Source organism: Dermacentor andersoni, chromosome 9, assembly GCF_023375885.2.
Source record: "Dermacentor andersoni chromosome 9, qqDerAnde1_hic_scaffold, whole genome shotgun sequence".
NCBI classification, from domain to species: Eukaryota; Metazoa; Arthropoda; class Arachnida; order Ixodida; family Ixodidae; genus Dermacentor; species Dermacentor andersoni.
In genome coordinates this window covers 46,436,556-46,458,237 of record NC_092822.1, presented here as the reverse complement: position 1 = coordinate 46,458,237, position 21,682 = coordinate 46,436,556, and the positions used below count along the sequence as shown (strand labels likewise).

General features: G+C 44.8%; 2 protein-coding genes across 2 annotated transcripts in view; both read left to right on the top strand.

Annotated features, from left to right (window-relative positions):
* The first annotated feature begins 514 nt into the window (after positions 1 to 514).
* On the top strand, positions 515 to 10,858 carry LOC126527970 (uncharacterized). Its single transcript, XM_050175814.3, has 6 exons — positions 515 to 765; positions 4,209 to 4,360; positions 6,178 to 6,261; positions 7,483 to 7,521; positions 9,170 to 9,220; positions 10,706 to 10,858. The coding sequence occupies exons 1-6, from the start codon at positions 699 to 701 to the stop codon at positions 10,739 to 10,741; spliced, it is 429 nt and encodes a 142-aa protein (XP_050031771.1). The 5' UTR covers positions 515 to 698; the 3' UTR covers positions 10,742 to 10,858.
* A 9,393-nt stretch (positions 10,859 to 20,251) lies between these two features.
* Positions 20,252 to 21,682, top strand: part of LOC126527971 (uncharacterized) — a 245,051-nt gene continuing 243,620 nt past the window's right edge. Inside the window, exon 1 of the mRNA XM_050175815.3 lies at positions 20,252 to 20,502. Coding sequence (XP_050031772.1) covers positions 20,436 to 20,502 — 67 coding nt within the window. The 5' untranslated portion in view covers positions 20,252 to 20,435. The remainder of the gene's footprint in view (positions 20,503 to 21,682) is intronic.

The window sequence follows — 21,682 nt, the reverse complement described above, 5'->3', positions numbered from 1 at the left end:
GTAGCAAAGCGTAACTCTTTCTTTCTAAGCACACGGGCAGAAGTGGACTGGCCTCTTCTCGGGGAAGCCACTAATATCTGTTCGGGACATCCTTGTTCAAATGAGGCCCGATAGGGCCCATTGTATCACCATGATTACGAAATCATACGCTTTCTAATTCACGTGCTCCTTTGGTAATAGTGCACCCTATGTGAGCCAGCTAGCTTCCGCCTTAACTGAGCCTACAGCTGTGTCAAGCAGCTGTGGTTTATTGCCGACCATACGCCAGCTTATTAGTCACCCTGCCCGCAGCTTATGTAAGAGAGGAGCAACCACTCCAGGGAAGGAAATAACAATAATAAAAAAGAGGAAAGGATGACTGTCGGATCTCGGTCTCGTGACAGGACAGTCTTTATGGTATTCGGAGCGAGCCCTCCAGAACTTTGTGTTTCATTTGTTTTGTTTTGTTGCAGCAAACGCATCCGAGTCAGTGGCTTTCCGCCTATGCCCTATATATATATAGAGCCGCTAACGCGCACCAGACCACACCAGGTGGAAACCAATCCCGCAACTCGTGCGTTCATTCGCTAGTAGAGTTCTCGACTCGCACAACCCACACCATTGTAACTTCTCAACTTCCACAGTCGCTGCTTGGGAAGGAGTGCTGTGGGCTCTCGTGTTGACCTGTGGAAGAAACGCCCTCCTCCGCCGAAAAGAACATGAAGCACCAAGTTGTGGCAATCTTTGTGGTGCTCTGCTTCACTTCTGTCGCGGTGAACGCCAATGGTGAGTACAGCATAGGTCATTTACGTATATTAGGGCTGAGTATAACATCGCGCACATTCGGTCGCATTTTCTTACTTATCACGTGCAATCTGCATTGCGCCGTCGAGATATTCCAGAAAGGGATATTGTAGCAAAAAAAAGTACAAAATTAAATTAAACTAAGTATAACGATGAATCGTGAATGTCTTCGACAAGGTCCCTGCACTTGTTCAAACCGATCGGCAGGCCGTAGATGTGCGATGTGTCGCTGCATACCACGCTGTTTCGGTCGCGTATATCTGTCTTCTCGCATTCGACTGCTTCAATTTTGCGAGTGGAACTTGTTATTTCGTATATTTCGGGGGCCTTAAAGTTCGCCACCTGTGTTTAACTACTGTGAGCTTCTCTATAAAGCTGCCTTGCGTTTTATTTCTGCGATAGTACATAGAACAAATCTGGTACAAATTCGCACGCAAATATATTGGCACAGTATTCTGTACCAAAATATTTGCGTGCGAATATAATCTTATATTCCTTATAATCCTTATAATCAAAAGAAAGAACATGCGCGGTTGAAACAAACTTTACAATAGACCTCACTTCCGTGGCTGAAATACTAAACAAACCCACCACGCTGCGGGGCTTAAGCAGGCGGTCGCGATCGGCACGTGATCCAACGTTACACGTCATTCAGGCACTGAAGGCAGGCTGCGCCGCGGTGTGACCCCGCAATCAATACTGAAGTGGCTGAGGAGGAGTCAAGTCTTTGTAATTAGGACGAGACTTACTAAATTGCAGAACAGTTTTCATATTACGGGGAGTAAACTGACTAAAACACTGACCTGTTTTTGTGACGAATGTGCTAGATTGTGAGATATACTGGATACAAGATGAAATGATGTTTTACCGACCAAGCTTAATAACAGCGACGGACATCAGTATTAAATGGTAAATAGCCGATGCGATTAATGAAACAATTTCTTTAGACAACTCGCAATTAATGCGGCCCCAAAGTACACAATGTAAGTGCAGTCGCCGAGCACTGAAAAAATAACATTTTGCTAGAAGTCTTAAGCCCTACGTTACATTTGAGATATAGGTACTCTAAACTTGCACCGAAATGCATAGCTGTTTCAGTTAATATGTTCGCACTCTGTGGAAATATGACGTACGTGAAACTTTAATTGGAGCAAGAACGCATTCGCTTCTTCATTTTGAGTCCGTGCGAGTTCCAGAAGGGTTATAGTTTGATTTATTTTTTACCAATCGTTGGTAGGTGAGACTTAAAAAGCCCCGCTTCGAGAAATGTTTGGTTGCTTTTTCCACCAAGAAGTTGCTTTTTGCACCGATAGGAACAAGCCATACCCAGTCTTACAAAGCTCGTAAGTAGAGTGGAGATGAATAGGCAGCGTGCTTCGTGAGAGCATCAAAGTAAGGTCAGCATTGACGCCGGAATAGCCCCTGGTGCTTTAGTCGATGACAAGATAAGAATTAGAGACAAACTCCACCCACAAAAACGCTTCACAACTGCGCTCCAGCTCTGAAAGAGGCCGCTGGAGTCCAATCACAACTTAGTGACGTTGCTCGCCTAATGTCAATGCTCGGCTAACCAGAAAAGAAATGCTCGTTTTTGCAAGCTGGAATGATAACTTTAGCTAGCAAGGATATTAGGACCGCCGAAAAATATTTCCCTTGATATTCAAGCTTCATCAAGAAACCAATGACATTAAGAGAAATCTGTATGAAACGAAAACAGCTTTCTTAAACATGGGATACAGCTTGTCGTTAGGAAAGTTAGGTTAAAAAAGCAGAAAATAACTAATAAAAATTAGTTGTGTGTAGTTTGTGTGTTTTTGTGAGTGGTCCCCACCTGGCTAGGCTCACTTTCAGATTTGAAGGGCAGGTAAACAGGGTTTTCGTTAGTGGAGCACGTCTTTAATCCTTCGGTTATCACCGACTAGAAGTTTACTCACATCATCTCTGGTGCACATGTCATGTAAAAGAAAAAAAAAGTCACAGTTTCGCCCGAAAGACGAAGCATCGATTGCGATAGTTAATTAGTGGACAAATATACCAAATAACGATAGCAGTTTTGTTGAGCGTATAAACTTGTAAACATTTTCTTACTAACTAAATTAACTAGCAAATGCATGCCTATCTGCTGAACACTACTGAATGCAAGCGCTGGGAGCAGTGTCAGCGGTTGCACGACCACCTGTTGTGTGACTGTCTTAAGCTTGAAAAATACACACAATAGTTCTACACATTCGGAGATCCAAACGACGAGCCTTAACGTAAGTACAGCTTTAAAAAGAAAAAAAAAACACAGACCTCGCTGTTCCTTGGCACACAAGGCGCTAAAACGTCTTATAGCATCAACGGGCTTGTGTGATCGCGTTTGACCACGTCGACGTTTTCTTTTGCATCTCTGTATTCAGAAAACTCGGCAAAACTGTGTATTCAGAACTCGCCAAGAAAGCGAAGCGAGTTCCGGACACTTTTTCGTATGTATCTGGCCTGTGACACCGAACGCGTTTAACGTGATGGCGTCATCTAGAAACGGTGCAGTGAAGTAGTTTACGAGTTTATCGTTTTGAGCATAGAGTTTCATACAATAATTACTAGAGGGAGCTGTGGCACTATAGTCTTCATGGGAGCTGCAAGCAGGGCGATTGGGCCAGCCTGGGATCGGCGTTTAGTACATGGATTTGCATAAACCTCGTCCTTCTGGGCGTCAAAAGGACTTCGTGTCTTTGCAAGCTCATTATTTTTACCAATGTATGACGTTATAAATAATTAAATTGACTATAATTAGATTGTATAATGGCAGGAATGAAAAATATGATCTTTAGCACGCAAGCCTGGCATTGAAACCATTACGACAAGCGGCTCGGAACACTCTTTCGTGCGGGCATGCGAGCACGTCGAGACGCTTAGCGCATTTCGATCCGCCGTTGCACTAGAAGAAACCGACGCATCGGAACCACCACGAGTGAATCACGACAACACTACCTAAAATTTCAACAACTACAATATATGTGATGCACTGCATGTAAATATGTGCATATAAAATCTAGCCTCTCAAAGGTTCACTGCAAATGAAATAGTTTTTTTCGGATAACATGCCGCTGTTTAATACTACTGTTTACCCCTCGAAAATCACACTGCACGTACACACACACACACAAACACACACAGGCACGCACGCACATACACACACACACAAACACGCACGCAGGGACGCACACACAAACACACACATACACACACACACACCGCTCGCGCGTGCGTTTCGCGAGCCGATCACACCAAGGATGCTTCGCTTTACACAGTTCTCAGTGGAGTTGAGTCCACGAGCTTTTATGTTACCTTCTCCACCTCTGTAGGGTAGTCAATTGTGCGCTTTTCCGGTGAACCTTCTTGCTTTACTCGGTGCATATTCTTTCTCTCTATCTCGAATGCAGCTGCAGTGGACGCCGTCATCGAGCAACTGAAAAACTTGGTGCGACAGTTCGTGAAGGATGAGGCCAAGGCCCAGGAATATCTGAGCAAGATCGACAGCGCGAGTGAGTGTCTCTCAGCCGCGAAGGACCTCAACCCTGACATTATCGATCAAGTAAGTACCATTATCAATGAAGTAAGCTGTTATGCGACAATTCTATCAAACCGCCGTTGTTTTAACGCGAGAGCGTTAAGGAGCTCGTGTCGCAGAAAAACCGGTGTCGTCGGCGTCGGTGTCGGCAGCGTTGGCCGTGAGCGATAAATTCCGGGAGGCACTGCATAAATAAAAAACAACTTGCAAGATGGGCTGGGTGGGAATCGAAACAGGGCCTCAGGAGTGTGAGACGGAGACGCTACCACTCAGCCACGAGTTCAATGGTACAAAAGCGCCTCTAGTGAATGCGGTGTTGCCTTAGAAACGTGCCGTAGAAAGTTATACTGCGGTGTGTATCGGTAATTATGAGCATGTAACTTACAGAAGTCGCCGTTACACGAGTAGCGAAGTAAGTTACCGCTACATTTATTCTGCGCTCTGCGCACACGCAGAGCCATCTTGCGGAAGACACAGAAGACCCACTTCTCGCATTGTGCGGCGCTGCCCCGACACGAGGCGCGCCACTCGCCCGCTTCTCCCCTTCGGGCCGTGCGGGGACCGGTGCGAGAATGCCCCACTACCCTTGCGTTTAATAAGTTTTCTCGCTCTCTCGCCTTCCACCTTCCAGCGTGCGTCACTCGAACCCTCGTGTTTAGGCGACGCGGCTCCTCTTTCCGCTCACAGCGCGTTTCCTAGGTGCAGCGTCCGATGCGGGACGCCTCTGACGTGATCGCTGTGCCGTAGAGCGCCTGGTGGGAAAGCGCCCCCTGCGATGTGTGCCGAGCTGCTTTCGAGGAGTCATGCGTCTGCGTGGTGCTCCCAAGCGAGATAGAGGACGATCCCGATCATGGGGAGCCCCGATCATGGAGAGGAGCCCCATGACCGCGTCGGCCTTCGTGGCGCGTCGGGGCCCGGCTGTCCGTGCCGATCACGACGTTTGGCTCACGTAGATCGTTTCTCCCTCCGAGACGCCGAGTTCTTTGGTTCGTTCCGCTTGCTCAGGCGCACGTTTCGTTGTCGCGCCGAACGCTGCGCTGCTCGGCGCTCAGCGCGTGATTGGTGGGTGCAGAGTCCGATGCGGGGCGCCTCATAAGTGATCGCTGCGCCGTAACGCATTGTCTAACACCACTTGGCGGGTCGACGGGAACGCTGTCGCGTTCCACTCTTGAAGGCGAAGCTTAAGCGTCCTCCAATTTTTTTTTTACTCGTACACGCTTTAGATGAGTCTTCGCCGTGAAGCATGTTGCTAGCGCAATGGTGAACTTGGAAACACTTCGAAAAGACTACTCACTAGCCTCCTATAAAGACTTCTCATGCATTTGGGTACCATAAAGACTTTCCTGAGTAGGACACATTGTAGCAAGCATTATATGAACTCGCCTTGGTTGCTCAGCGGCTATGGTGTTGGACTGCTGAGCACAAGGTCGCGGGATCGAATCCCGGCCACGGCGGCCGTATTTCGACGGAGGCGAGATGCGAAAACACCTGTGTACTTAGATTTAGGTGCTCGTTAAAAAACCTGAGGTGGTCAAAATTTTCGGAGTCCTCCACTACGGCGTGCCTCATAATCAGAAAGTGGTTTTGGGGCGTAAAACCCCATAATTTAAACATTATATGAGTGTATTCTGTTTCGAGAAATTTCAGGAACTGTTTCCTCCATACTGAGCAGGAGGCTTGAGTATACTGCATGAGAACAACTTTGCAGCCTTTATTTATTAAAATCTTTCTATCTATTAGATAACACTTTTCTATGACTTCACTACGGACTTCTATGCTGCTGCTTGACGTGATTTGCTGATCATTTAGTGAAGTACTCAAATGCCGCCATTTATTCCCAGTTTGTCAAGGGCGTCATTCCGACAGTCATGGAATGCGGTGGCGAGCATATCACCATCGATGACCCTCAGAAAAGGGCAACTGCGGTGAGTACATGTTAAGGAACAGATTATTTTTTTAAAACCTCACAGAATCTTTTGAAGATTGTAGCAGCAGAACTTAAGGAACACGGACACAGAAAAAAACGAACCGTTCGGCGTCGGAAATGACCAACTTGTGTGAAAGCAGACGTCTTGCACATTATCTGTAATGCTTACCTATCATTTTATTTGCGCTATCAGAATCGTTATTTTTACCCTGCCTTAAGCATCGTCATTAAAATCATGTTTTGAGACGGGCTTTCTATCTTTAGTTCTTGTTTCTTCTATTTAATTCTGCCGGAGTGTGAGTAACGTACGAAAAAACTGCAATCTACCACGACTTGCGAGATGTGGATGAGAAGTCTAGAAGAATATGCGGAGAACATTTTATTAACGATTATACCAGTAACTTTGGGTCGATAATATAACTCATTTTTCAGATGAATAAAGAGGTGGAAGAAGCGTTGAATGTTGAGCTAGTCGATATGAATTCATTCTAGCTAAACAACGCAAAGAAGCGACAGGTACACGGGAAGGATGGGACAATGCAAGGCGCTAACCTTCGAGTAAGATTAACTGGTACATGGACATATAGGCCGGATATGACCGATATCACGCAAAAAGCATATGAAACAACAAGGGAAAAGCAAAAAAAAAGCATGTCTTATCCAGCGAAGCCAGTTCCTACGGCTCGAACATGATCAAAGCCTACATTACACACTCATCATCTGCTTTGATACTATCATAAGCTTTACATAAAACTCGTAGTTTGACGGAATCTTGTGTGGTTGGGAGGAGGTATGTTGAATTAAAGAAGAAACGTCGACCAAAAGAAAAAAAAAAAAGCTTTGTGAAAAACTAAAACGTGGTTTGGTTGCTACAAGGGAGCCTTGCGACCATCATTGTCCTACCAATTTTATCAGTTTTGTGATCATCTGATTCAAGAAATATTTAGAAATTTAGTGATAATAGTGAGAATAAGCATGCTCTCACTAGATTATAACTTTAATCTTGTTTCCATTTCTTCGGATGATTCATTAATGGCGGTCGCATACAGCGTCGTCAAATAACGTAATGTCTTCGATCAATGGCAATGCAATGTGATAAAGCTAAAATTGACCACAGTGTATGTTTGCCAAACCACAAGCTTAATAGATTGAAGCATTAGGTAGTACTGGAAATAAAAAATGAAAGGCACTTGCTGATTTGAAGTACTCCAACTTTCAGATAAAGGACTGCTTGCTAGAGAAGGCGAACAAGTTTAAGGTAAGTTCATTTTCCCGTACAAGCATACCTCTCCCGAGATCCTTGATAAATTAATTCGTGAACATTGAACTTGCAGTACGTACAGCTCGCTCGTATTGCCTGCTCCAATGAACTGCAAGAAACACAGTCGTTGTGCTTTTCATCATTGTATCTTCTTTGCGATAAAAGTAGGTGTCGACATTATGATCAAGCGCCAGACGTCAACTCGTTCTTTTTAAGGAAAAGCCACGATTCCAAGTCTGAGGCGGCCGCATGTTTCGAAGCGGAGCACTCTTCGCGAGGCCTCCCGCACTTGCCTTACCATGACTGCTGAATGTTGCTGCTGTTTGGCCGAGTAACACATAGCTAATCAAAAATAAATCACGTGGACGATGATGGCATCGGACCTCGGTCCCTCAGCGCAGGAGCCCGATGCTGTGAGCACTATAGCCGCAGTCGCGCCTATTCTTCTATGGTGCGAATGCCAACTGGTTTTCTTGATATGATCGTCGCGTGATAGAATATGCCGCACGGGCACGCGAGAACACATGCCCTCGCGCCATGTTTCATTACGCCAAAGACGCAAAAATGAAACGAAAGAAGCAACAACAAATTAGTTGACTGATTCGCGAAAGCTTCGCTGTACGTAGATTCAAAGATGTGCGTTTGATCAGCGTAACATTTTGCAGGAGCTATCTTGCTGCCGGAAAGACGTTACAGAACGTCCAACTTAGGAACACACATGTCGACGACGTCTGCAAAGGTCTCATGGCGGCTTGTGCCTGCTGATGTATTTGCATACATCGAGGCTCACATTTGGCATTCCGTACATGTTATGTTACATACACAAACAAATGATTGCGGTGAATAGGCTGTCGCACGTAAAGCAATAGGAGCCGGCGAAGTTGGCTTCTTCCCCAAAAGAGTGAAATGTGGCAAAGCCTGCTTGGCAAAGTTGTCGCGATCGTACGCTCTTAAAGGGCGTTGAAAGGAGCATGTCCCCACTAAAGTTCTAGACTTAATTGCGCGCCACGGCCGGATCAATGGATGCCCTGCACGAGTAACGCAGACCACCTGAAACGTGCTATATGCCGCCGATGAGCTAACAAAATAGAGTGCGTACGTTGTCGGGAAATACAGGATGGAAGTTCTATTGCTTTTCCATATTCTTTACGTAAAGATTCTGTGGAAGAAATGCAGACGCCTCAGTGATTTTGTGAGAAGGAACCATAAAAATTAGAAAACGAACGATTACTCTGCAGCATCAAGGCCTTCAGCAGGGCGGGAGCAGCATATTAAGAATCGAAAGCGTCTGTCAACGAAACATCAATTCAGGATGATATCACACGACGCTGCTTTAGGTCGAGACTAAGAATGTGGTAAAAGGTTGCCACGTCACATCTATTACAATAACTTTATATATCAAAGAATCACTCCTAATTCAATCAGTACATACTAAATCCAATGACTACAAAGTGAATGGCTCGTTTAGACAACAATACGACAGCGGGAGAGAGAGAAAGAAAGAAAGATCAGCCATACAGATTTGCGAGTTCTCATTGCGTAATAAACACATTCGTGTATTTCCAGCCGAAGAGAGTGCGTTGACGCTGAATGTTTCAACGGAAGAACTGCATTTTGACTGCACTTCATTTCATTGTATACGCAGCAATCCAGTGGAATGACTCCAGACGAGATGAAGATGTTCGACGATGCTTCAGTGAGTTATATGATTGAATAATCTTCCTGAATCATTAGTGCGCTTTCCGCACAAAGAGACATGCGCCCAGAAGCGGATGGCGTGATTTTCGAAAACCCAGCAGACCATTAGAAAAGAGCATCAAATCTTTAGTAGGGATGAAAGCTATTTGTAGCTGCAACGAAAGTAAATGAAAAAACAAAACAAAACAACGCCAGACATTCAGATAGATCTCAATTTGGGGACTAAAAAAATTAAAGAAATAGGAGCCAATCGTACTTTTGCCGTAAATGTGAGCGTATTGTAGGCTTCGTTAAAGGCTATTACACGAAGACGAACTACATAGCATCAGAAAATTGCCATTTATTGTATGCTCGTCAGCATTTAATCTAGAATGTAGAGTAAAAATAATCTGCAATGTAAGGCGAACATTTAAGTCCATGTTTTCTTTAGAAGCTATTTCCAAGGGCGACTCTGTTCGTGCATAGAAATATATGTTTAAGTGCGTGGTTTCTAGAAGAGGCTTGAGAAGTAGTAAATGAAGTGATTACTTATACCGTTTCAAATTGTCTTGCGAAAAGTGTTTAAGAAGAAAAAAGGAAAGCAGACCTCCTTTGAGAATCCTATCCCCGTTTTCTGCGAACGTGTTTTAATTGAAAGGGGCGGACTGGTGCACGAAGAATTTCACATGCCTGTAACCGAACCACACAGCTTATAATTCGCTGCTCTCATGTGAATCGTTATAATTTGAAACTTCTCAAGCGAATTAAGCTTTCGAATGCTTGCTAAAATATTTTTTACAAAGGCTGCAATCGAGACAAACACCTTATGCTTCACGCGCTGACTTACCAAAGCGTTCAATTTTGCCTAAAATTGATTGCGGTGTCGCAAGTTATACATTAAAGAGAGCTGGTGAGGTTCCATGGTGAAGTAGTTGGTGAAGCGCAGTTTTTTTTTCTTTATACATGTGTTTTCCTTCAAGTATCTGTTAATTACGGGCAAGCGCTGTGTTCTCCATTTCTTCGGCTTCGTATGTGTTGACTGCGCTGCGCCACTTCAGCATGATCATAAACTTCGCGAGTAATCGAATTTATTTTCTTATATTTTTGTTCTCTGCAAACGTCGAAACCAGGCACACAAGGTGTTTTTGAGCACTTCTGGTCGCAATAATAGTTTCGATTTTAAAATGTGCATTTGCGTCATACTAAATCTGCTTTTCGCAAAAGGTATCTTCTATTTGTGCAGAAATTGTAGGAAAAGCAGTGCTTAGAGAAAGGAGGAGAACTTAAAACAATATAATATGGGAAATGTTGCTAGATCTGGGGAGGGTGGGTATAAATAGGATGCTGATAAAGTTAGTAGGAAGTCGGTAGTAACTCTAGGCAATTTTATTATGCATTTTAGGGAGGAATTCCTTCAATCGAAACACACTGCTCCATTCAGTGTACATGCTGTCAGGCTGCGACATAATCATCGGACCTTTGCATCTCTCCTTTTGTTTTCCAGGCTTGCATCCAGAAGGTAGCCGAAGGAGTCGTTTAGACGGAACAGAAACTGAGGAGAGCTGAAGAAATGTAGGAGGCTGTAGTAGACCGGAGCACCCGGACGCACCTTTCACACGTGTCAAACAAAATAAAGTTCGCAGAAAAAGAAAAACAATGAACTGAAGCGTCCTCTTCTTCCACACAATGTTTTGTCCACGCAAACCACACTTTGAGACACATTTAGCGCACATCCAAAACAATAGAGGGGTTAACGGAAAGAGCGTTGAAATGATTAATGGTGGTAAAACAAAGAACGCTACTGATAGAGCACTGCACGAGCCGGTTTTCGAGGCCCGGGCCCGGGCCCGGCCCGAGCCCAAAAGTACCATGTGTTGGGCAGCCCGAGCCAGGCCCAGAGATCTTAAACATGACCGACTGAAGCCGGGCCCGACTGAGGCCCGCACCCGACCCGAGCCCAAAGCTCCAAGGCCCGAGCGCGGTGCGGGTTCGAGTCAGCAATTCTTACCTGGCCCAAGGCCGGCTCGCGGGCTGCGGCGAGCCCGTGCACTCATGCCCACGTGACGACACGGCGACATGAAAACTGTTGCTGAAGCCAACACTACGAAAAGGGGATTTTTTTCGTAGTGCTGACTTCAGCGGCATTCCTTATTATGCTGACAGAAATATATAGTACTACACAATATCAGGCTCATCCAAGAGCTTAAGGGATGAGGACCGCGGAAATTAATGTTTCAGTGTTCGGGTTGAAATGACACAAGCGTTTGTTTGCCAAGGCAAGTACGCCGAGGCAAACAACTGCACAAATATTGGCCTGAAACCGACAGTGTTAACTTTCTGTACAATGATCTAGTGCTGGCTTGCCAGCAGTGGTCCTTGCGTGGCTGGCGACTGGCAGCGCTAGTATGGGCAACATAGCTGGCACTGCAGTGCTTAGCCATTTGAGCGCAACACCTCGCCCACTGGAAGCGCCAGTGTTAGCCAATAGGCAACTGCGCCGTTCCTAGCCAACATAACGCCACGCCTTACTGACCGACATGGACGTATCGGCACATTGCAAAATATATTTCCAATGCAATTATTTCGTACGACTCAAGAATGCACAAATGCGAGCCGAAATTTCGCATGGCGGTACGATGCAATATGCAATAATTTACAAAAAGGTCACCAAATGAAGCTTCATAGTGTCTTTATTTGTCTCAAAATGCACCAATGTTGCTTCTTGCTCTTTTTTAGATTCTGGTAGGACACCTATCAATATTGTACAGTTACCGTTACAATATATGTTTATGACGACAAAGGAGGTTGAGGCTGGCCTAGCAAAGAAAGCACTTGGATGAGGTTGAAAAGGATGAGCTACTGCGGCGTAACGTCGCCTCCTGCCACTAGAGCATGGTAGACGGTGCCTGGCAAGTATCCTTCTACAACTCTTCTTTTTTTTTTCTTGGAGATAAACAAACACCCGCCGCAGACAACAAAAAGAACAAAGTTTCTGACGTTTCGATATCTGTACGGGTTCCTTCTTCATAAATGCGCAGAAGTCTGGGCTGTGCCTTCTATACGTAATAGATGAGGCAGTCAACTGCTCTGTATCTCGAGCAGACTCCCACGCGTCCGATTAAGTGTATGACGTGTACATTGAATTAATTAGCCACGCGTCCTTTGGCTGCGTTATTTTTGTGTTGTTCGACATGCTACCTGCTCTTGCCTGATTCACCGGTGTAAGACGCACTGTAGTGTTGGCACGGTATCTAATATACTAGGACAACTCGATGTCCTCCTCGCCCGCTGTACCCGCACGGAGCGGCGAGAGAGCAGGACATCGAGGAACTCTATTTTACGCCACTCACGGGTGAAGTTGGCATTCCTAGGCATCCTTCACGCAAGCTAGCTCACTTGTGCGTGGGCACGGGGGTGATCTGAACGGCGCAATACCTGAACACTCTTGCAAGTGCTACGAGTCTTGCGATTGTGTGACCGCGAACCCTCTCTTTCACATCACAGATAGCATCTGCATACAAGACACATACCGATGATATCAATCAGAACACTGCGAGCAATGCAGCAAGTAAACAAGGGGCACAGAGTCAGAAATTCGATACATATCGCCTGTTGCCACACATCGTATAGCCGCACGTGAACAAATGCCCTATTGCTTTTCTTCCCATGCAGGCTATAGTGCAGTTAAGCTGCGTAGCCCACAAAACAGTTTATTAAATTGGAGACCGCTTTCCTGCGACATATGCCGTCCATTGGAAGAAGTTGGCTGGGATAACAAAAATACAGATAAGCGCACAAATTAAGCAGCAGGCTATGCTGCCTCAAGTTATGCTGTTTATGTTCAAGACCTAACTAAGGAATTATGGTGGGTTAAATTTGTCCTTCATTACAACACTTCTCGGATGTGCTAGTGGGCAGCTGTGCTAAGCCTTTAGCAACCTATAAGCTTTTAGAACAGGGATAGAAAGTAAGAAGAGTGCACTGTTTCATTTTTACCACCCAAACTACAAGAGAGCTGGATCTCGCAATGCAGAAATTTCTGAACAGCAGTCAGATCGCAGAATTTATTGCATCGGTAAGGAATCACGACGGTCCAACTTTCGTCGGTGCCCCTGCCGAGGCTTGTCGAGCTGCGTGTTTTCAAACAGAGGAGTGCGTTTCAGCTGACGATAAATTATAAGCTGAAGCGGGGCATCATCGGGGGTATGCGTGGAAAGGAGTCGCAGTGTTACAGCCACCATACTCGTAAGCGTTCGCACAAGAGATCTGCGAAAAAGAAATGAAAAACGCACATATTATTAAATGCACCTAATTCGAAGAATATATTTGAGAACAAAAATAAAATACATGCGCTTACCTCAGCGACAGGTCGGTTTCTTCTGTTCGCGAGCTTAGTTCTCAGTAAAGACAATTCTCCAACGGTGTTATGTTGCGGCGTTCGGCTAGTTCGTTATGCTTCACTCAACAGCAGTGCGCGGACAAGCTTGCAAATCGTGGAGCTCACGTCGCTGATACTGTACACGTTGCCGGGCTGGTTGACGCACCTTAAAGGGACACTAAAGTGAAAAATGATTTCTTCTGCATCAGTAAATTACCGATCTACAACACGAATAACACCACTCTTACAACGATAAGACCTTTGGTAAGCCAAAAAAAGCGCAATAACGAAATACGGGTGGCGACGCCTACTTAAGTTCCCGCACCTGGGGGCTGTGACGTCTTGGATTTTGATGGAATCTTCTAGGGCCTACTAATTATATATAGCGGTACAGATTGACTACATTGTGTTCTAAAGGAACCAAATAATAAACATGGCAAGTTTCGGGAACCTTTATTCAGCCAACGCGGCCCAAATGCGAAAACATACTTTGGAATTCCTGACGTCACGCTGACGTACCGGCGCCGGGGTTTCGGCGCGAAATTCAAATACTGATACTTGGAACCTCATTTTCTCATCTAATAATCAAACTATCTTTTTGAAATGACTGCCTGCATGGTTCTCAAACAATGCTGCGTTAGTCTAAACTGATTTATTGTTTCGCTTTAGTGTCCCTTTAAGCAAACAAAACGTGGTGCAACCGCAGTGGACAGCGATGGTTGTTTACCCGACGCTGACAGGCGCGCTGTCTTGAAGCAAAATGTAAACAAGAAGGAAGGCCCTAGGGTGGCCTGATACCCCGAGAGAGCCAGTGTGAACACATTCTTTTGGCGGGGTGAGTGGGGTGGGGGGTGAGGCCGGAGTAAGGAGCAAGAAAAAAAAAGTTAAAGAAGTTTCACGTTCTCTGCTGCCTGAGCCGTGCTCCAGCATAGGTTGCAGAAGATAGTGCTAGCCTTTCCTCCTTTATCCACAAGAACCACTTCTCTCTCCGTTTCTGCATAGTAGCGCAGGCTAAGCTGCGCGCAGAATACACAGCCCGTACCTTCATAGCGCAAGTGAGGAAAACGTACGAAGGCAGTGGAAGAAAAATGCATTCTGAGTAATGTGACTTCACATCATCCTCTCACTCGTGCGGCAGCTGCGCATGCTGTGCGTTTACATGCGTAACTACCTGGGACCGGTCACTGCAGCTTTTTGCTCAAGGGAAAAACGAATTTACAAAATAGGAGCGCACGTGGCTATAAGCCTGAAACATAATGTGCTCAGCGAAAAACAGGAATCAATCAGGCCGTTCTGCCGGCACAAGTTTCATTGCTGAAGAAAGAGGCTAGTGAAAGCTAACGACGTCAGCACTGCTACACGCCATGTTTGTTACTTTAGTAGAGCTGGCTTACATAGATTACGAAAGAAAATTAACTTGAGATTAACTTGATTAGCTACCAGGGTAGCCAATCTGAACATGCTCGTAACGTCTGCTGGCAGTGGTTTAAAACAACTTGCGCACGAATTGTTTATTTTTGTCTGTTTCCAGTAGCGGCTGTGGCTTATCTAGCAGTAGTATTCGTGGCGAGTTTCTTAAATATTAGAGCTGAAATGTTCAGAATAATGAATGTCACTGCAGAAAAAGTCAATATGCTAAAATAAAAAAAAATTTCTGTTCTGCTTCCCTGAAGAGAACGGTAAGCCGAGACAATGTGTGCGTCAAGTGATAGTCTGGCGAAGAACGTAATTCACCGATATGCCTCACGCATTTGCTGCTTCTAGTTGAGTAATACAAAGCCCCTCACACACACAGACTTATGAAGAGAAACAAAATAGTGGCAGCCGTTCGTAAGAAGCCTCGCGGCAAAATCTTGCGCCGCGCACAACAAAAGCGATGGACAAAAATGAGCCACGGAAATCTTGTTCAAGGTGCCCATAATGAAAAGAAATCCAAATGGTGTCCTCCGGCAGACTGTTAGGAACGGCCGGCGTTTATCACGTGACAAAGTGCTGCTGGTGCGCATATGGTCCTGGTACTCTGGCGGCGGCAACCACGCTCCTGCCCCATCTCTGCATGAAGTGATGTCAGGGGTGTACATTTACAGCCGTCCTAATGGAGGACCACACTCTCTTACTTTTTGAGCGTGGTATCTCTTCTTACTTTTCTGCAGGAAGAGACATACGCCTACAGTACCATTTGGTCCTAAGGAATCATTGTTGAAGTCCATTTCAACAGTTTTTCTAACTTTCTCCAAGGGTGCCAGTGACGTCATCAAGGGGAGTCACGCTTTGTATTAACAACTACATACCAAAGCGCTATAAGATATTCAAAAGAAAAAAATCCATGGATTACAAGGGAAGCTATAAATCTAAAGCGGATATTAAGAGGGAAACTCGGGGACTGTTCGAGGTATCCAAACCCCGACAAGATCTCCATTAAGCGCACGAGCCAAGACTTCAAATGCCTTATCAAAGAGTCGGAAGAAAAGTTTTGTTATGCGTCATTTATGAACTTTCTTAAAGAGGCAGCTCAGAAGTTGAAGCGTTATGTCAACGCGTCCACAAAGCCGCTATCCTCGGCATTCAGTGGCAGTGCTGCAATGCAAGCTTATCATTTTAATTCTTATTTTACATCCGTTTTCACCAAAGACTATAGTCATAGACCTGAAGTTACCGCCAAGTGTGCTAGACAATTTATTGCAGACGTTGAAATCAATGAGCAAGGTGTTTTAAACCTCTTGCTGAATATTGATGTTAAGAGCCCTGGTCCTAATGGTCCCTGGTCCCTGGTTAAGAGTCCTGGTCCAATGCGTTTTGGCCTGAATATGCAAAATTGAACTCTAAATACTTGACTAAAATTTGTCAATCCTCTGTTGACAGGGGTTGCTTCCCGTAGCATGGAAATGCGCAATAATTGCAACTATGCACAAAAGCGGTAGCAGTGCGGATGCCGTAAACTGTAGACAAATTTCTATTACCTGCGCGTCTTCTAGGCTCCTCGAACAGATTATTTATAAACAATTAATTTCTTACTTGCACAAATACAACTTCGGTTTTCCTGGACAGCATGATTTTCCGAACACAGCTATCCACAACCACCCAGTTCCTTGAAATTGTCCATGACCTCTATGACACGTTAAACTCCCTTGGTGAGAAGGACATAATCTTCCTCAACTCCGCGAAAACATTCGACATAGTGTCTCATCCCAAGTTAATCACAAAAATCGTTTCGGTCTTTCAAAAGCCCACATTCACTCGCTCATTTTCATCTTACGTTTATTCAAGAGAGCACAACATTGATTTCGCGGCGGGGGCACATCACGTCCTTCTTGCGTTGTATGTAGTGTGTCAGCATTTCAGGCCCTCTTCTATCCTGGATCTTTATAAATGACTTGCCTAGTAATATTAATGTTCCTCTCACGCTTTTTGCTGATTGTGTGATGTACATCAGAATTCGAAATGGTAGTGATCAGGCTGATTTAGAGTCTTGTCTGTAAACATTTACACAATGGTATGACGACTGACCGATGGAGCTGAATGAAATTAAATCTCTTGTTATGTCCATAACCAGAAAGAGATAAATCTTGGAATATCTTGACCATATATATAGCATAAGCGTTAGATGAGTCGATAAACAGAAGTACCTAGGGCAAATGTTCTGACCTCAGATGGAATCAACACATGGACTTTGCAATTTGTAAGGCTAGAAAAGCATTCTGGCGCCTAAGGCAGAATGTAAGTGGTTCGACATATGAGGTAAAAATCCTCGCACATAAATATAGAATACGCCCTATAATGGAGTACGTTAAGACTGAATGTAATCTCTATACTAAATCCAACCAGCAACAACTTGATAGAGTCAAGAACTTAGCATCAGGGCTTATATTCAACAAGCATCGTTGCTGCCAGTCCCCCATTGAACCTTGTAAGCTTGCCGACTTACCTCCGCTATATTTGCGTACTAGGTATGAGCGACTGAAATATATGTCATCATTGATGGGCACGTGCTGGTCGATAAACACAATTATCTCAAAATCTTAGCAAATAACACATGCAGACATCGCCATAGCCAGTGCATTACACCACTTCGAATAAGAAATGACTGCTTTAAGTAGAGTTTTATTCCAAGATGTATCACAGAACGGAATGCACTCCCTGACGCTCTCATGTCAAGCTCATGTGCTGAAGAATTCTCGCAAAGTGCACACGATATTATTTGTATGCCGCTAACTAATATGTAGATCCCAGCTTCTCCAAAAAGTGTAACCGTTCAATTCATTGATTTATTTTCGGGAGAATATTTACAGTGCTTAGAATTTAAGCTGATTTTCTTCTCGCCTGAGACGTCTGTGTTGCTGATTCAAATTTTCATTATTTATACTGGGTTCATTGTACGTGTTCGTATCTTCCACTCCTGTAATGGTCCTCGGGCTGACGCTGTTATTAACTGAAATAAAATACGTAACTTCAGGAGTGAGAAGTGGAGAATGTATTTAACAGTGGCACGTTATTGCAGTGGAGAACATCAACTTCCTCTTTTTAATATGCTTGTTATTTACGATATTTTTTTAGGCGCTGTTAGAAAGGGCCACCTACGCCTTTTCGTATAGAGCAAGTGTATGGTAATAAAGTAACAAGCCCGCAGTGATCTAAATATAGGTAACAAATTAAACTATCAGGCTTTATGTGCGAATTCACGATCTGATTATGAGGCACAGCGTAGTGAGGGACTCTTGAATAAATTTGTCCGCTTGTGGCGCGCACCTAAACCTACGTACAGGCAATTTAGAGAATGAAAATGAGTTGGAGTGCATACGCCACGCCTTACGAAATCCTGACTGGGATCTCATCACTGCCGCTGAAAAGTATACAATCATTGTATTGTACCAGGGCGAACATAGGGGGCAGAAACTTGGAAGTGAACGAAGAAGCTCGCGAACAAGTTAACGACCATGCAGAAGAGCGATGGAGCGAGAAAATATTATAACGTTAACAGACAGGAAGCGAGTGGTATACATCAGAGAGCAAACGGGGATAGCAGACGTCCTGGTTGACGTGAAGAGAAAAAATGATGGAGCTGGGCAGGCCATGCATGTAATGCGTACGCAGATGACCAGTGAACCATTAGAGTTACAGAAATGGTGCCAAAGGAAAGTAAACGCAGTAGGACGGCAGAAAACTAGGTGGGGTGATGAAATTGGAAAATTCGCAGGCGCCAATTCATATCAAGTAGCGCGAGACAGGGTTAAGCGGAGACCGCTGGAAGAGGTCTTCGACCTGCAGTGCAAATAACCGCAGGCTGATGATGATGATAATGATGACGGTGAAATCGAACTGCACGGAAATGCGGCCGCCGCATTTCAGGAGTCGCACCCGTAAATTCGAATCGAATGCGCCAACTCGAACCAGCAAATGTGTTCGGCAAGTGTACAGACTCTTTTTCAGCTTGAGGAAATGCAAGAAATGGCTGATTTGAGTACCATGTCGTGCACTTTATTAATACATTGCGTATGTCATCATACGTGAGGCCAGAAACGAATCGTGGTCTATCAATGCAACACATTTCATGCAGGAAATGTCTTTTCAACGCGATACCAAGCTTCCAGCCAGAAACTTGTTTTTCGAAAGACCTACTGGTATCTAGCGTGCGTGGGACACAAAACTCGAGCCAAGGATCAATGGTAAATAAAGGTGGAGGTCTGGAATTCTAGTTTAACCATGTTTCTCTGCAATCACGGGCTGAAATTTGTCATAAAATATGGCGCATCTCCCCTTGTGATACAGGAAGTCACAGTGTTCGTTTATCCAAATGGGCTTGTAGTGTTGCCTCGACGTCTGCAACACTCGCTGGCGTAAGGCACGAGCCAGGTTTCACTAGAACATGATTATGTGAAGTTCCTTGACTGTTTTTGTAACTTTTTTAAAGTGTTTCATTACCTAAGGCCAAGTTCTCCGAACTGATAGTGAGCTTCCTCGATGACAGTGAATTCCTCCAGAATGTCTTGCTTGTGTGTTGCCATCTTCGTCGTCATTATGAGGACCTCATGGCATAGACGGGGTTCGCATTGAAGCAGTTTGAAGAAAGAGACAATGAAACAATAACGAGCAAATATAACAAAGTTGCACCTCTATGGCGAGTTCCTCCTCACCGGGGCGCACACAAGGAAACCCATCTTACAAACTCTTTCTGCGTGTACCAGACCATGCGTGACAAAGCATCACTCATTCTTTCGAAGTGTACGGGGAAGGGTTATCTGGTCTCATCTCGCGGAAAGCACTAATATATGTGCGAGGCCAGCATATTCAAATGAGCGCCAATAAGGCCCATTGTGTCACCGCGGTCACCAAAGTTTGCTTTCCAATTTACGTCCTGTCCTGGGAATAGTATATACACCCTATATGTGTCAGCTAGGCTCCGCAATGGCTAAGCCTAGCTCTGTAAAGCTGCTGCTGAATGTCTCCGATCACGAGCCAATTTATTGGCTCGTGGTCAATGGCGTCACAGATGGCAATCGCAAAGGAAAAGAAAGAAAAAAAAACGAAAGAGTGACCTTCCATGCTCGGTCTGCCGACATAACAATCTTTATTGCGTTGAGAGCAAACCTCCCAGGACCTATTTTTCTTCTTTCCTTTTCTTTCCCGAAGCAGATGCAACTGGATGAGCGGCTTTCCGCCTTAATGTCCTATAAATGCAGGTGGTGGCGCACACCAGGCTGCACAGGCTGAAGACAATCCGGCACACAGTCACTCGAAGAGTTCGTTTCGCGCAACCCACGTAACAGCAGTCGCTCAACTTCAAGTCGCCGGTAGTGAAGTTGCGCAGTTGGCTCTCGTGCCCTCCTGTGGATAAACGCTCTCCTTCGCCGAAAGAAACATGAAGAACCAATTTGTGGCAGTCTTTGTGATACTCTGCTTCAGCTCTGCCGCAGTGGACGCAAACGGTGAGTACGGTATCACTGATTTACGTGCATTAGGGTTGAACTTGAACATCGATCATGTGAGGTCTAAATGGCTCTGCTTCGCTATTAAACACGTCCGTTCGGTGTCGTGCAGTTGAGATATTCGTGCAGCTAAGAGTATTCCTGGGCTCGTTTGCACGCGCCGAAGCTTTGTGGCGAAATGAATGAACTCAATTCGATGACATGAATGCAATTGGCTTTATGTCATGTACGGCATGAATGTCATGTGTAGTGTGGCCAGAGCGACACGCCACACTTGCAGCACTATTTCGCGATGTTAGCAGAAGAAACACACTAGCGACACTCTATCATGCTAGTTTCTTGGCGCTCAGTAACCTTGTAAAGATTGCTGAAGGGCTCATGAAGGAAGCTATAGGTAAATGTAGCAGAGAAGGAACGGCTTCGATTATGCAGTACACGCTCGTAGTCGTCCCTGAAAAATAAAGAAAAGCACAAAATCTTACTTAGTATACTTCACAGTAGTGATAATATTATTACGTTGAGGAAGTATCACACAATGCGAAAGCACTTTATGAGCGTATGCGCGTGTGCGTGCGTGCACGCGGAGAAATTCCTTGCAGGCGGTCACAGAAGCATACTGAGATGGCTGAGGAGGTCAGACCCATGTACACGGGGCGGAACTCCTTAAATTACATAGGCGTTTTCGCACAACGGGTAGCAGAGTACATTTGCCACAAGCAGTGACGTGAAATTGCCTGTATATACAGCGTGTTTCTGTGGAGAACATTCCAGAATAATAAATACAGTTGGTTTGGGACTTAATAATGATGTTTTGTTGACCATACTTAATAAACTGTGACGGACCACAGAATTGTTGTGATAATTCGGCAATACAATGCTCCAAAAAATTTTCACTAAACAACATTTCAACAATGATTTACGGTACATAGTGTACATACAGAATTTAAGGCAGCGAGCACTAGAAGCATCCCCATTTCCTACAAGCTATGACTTTTACACTAACTTCTTTAATTTTCAGTCCGTGTGACTTCCAGAAAAGCCATGGTTCTATCTTCATATTTTTGGTTGATCATGAAAAATCAGACTTGAGAGCCCTGTTTGGAGAAGTGTTTGGCTAAATGTACACCAGAATACCAATGTAACACTGTTTCTGCATCAATTGATGATTAATAAATGATTA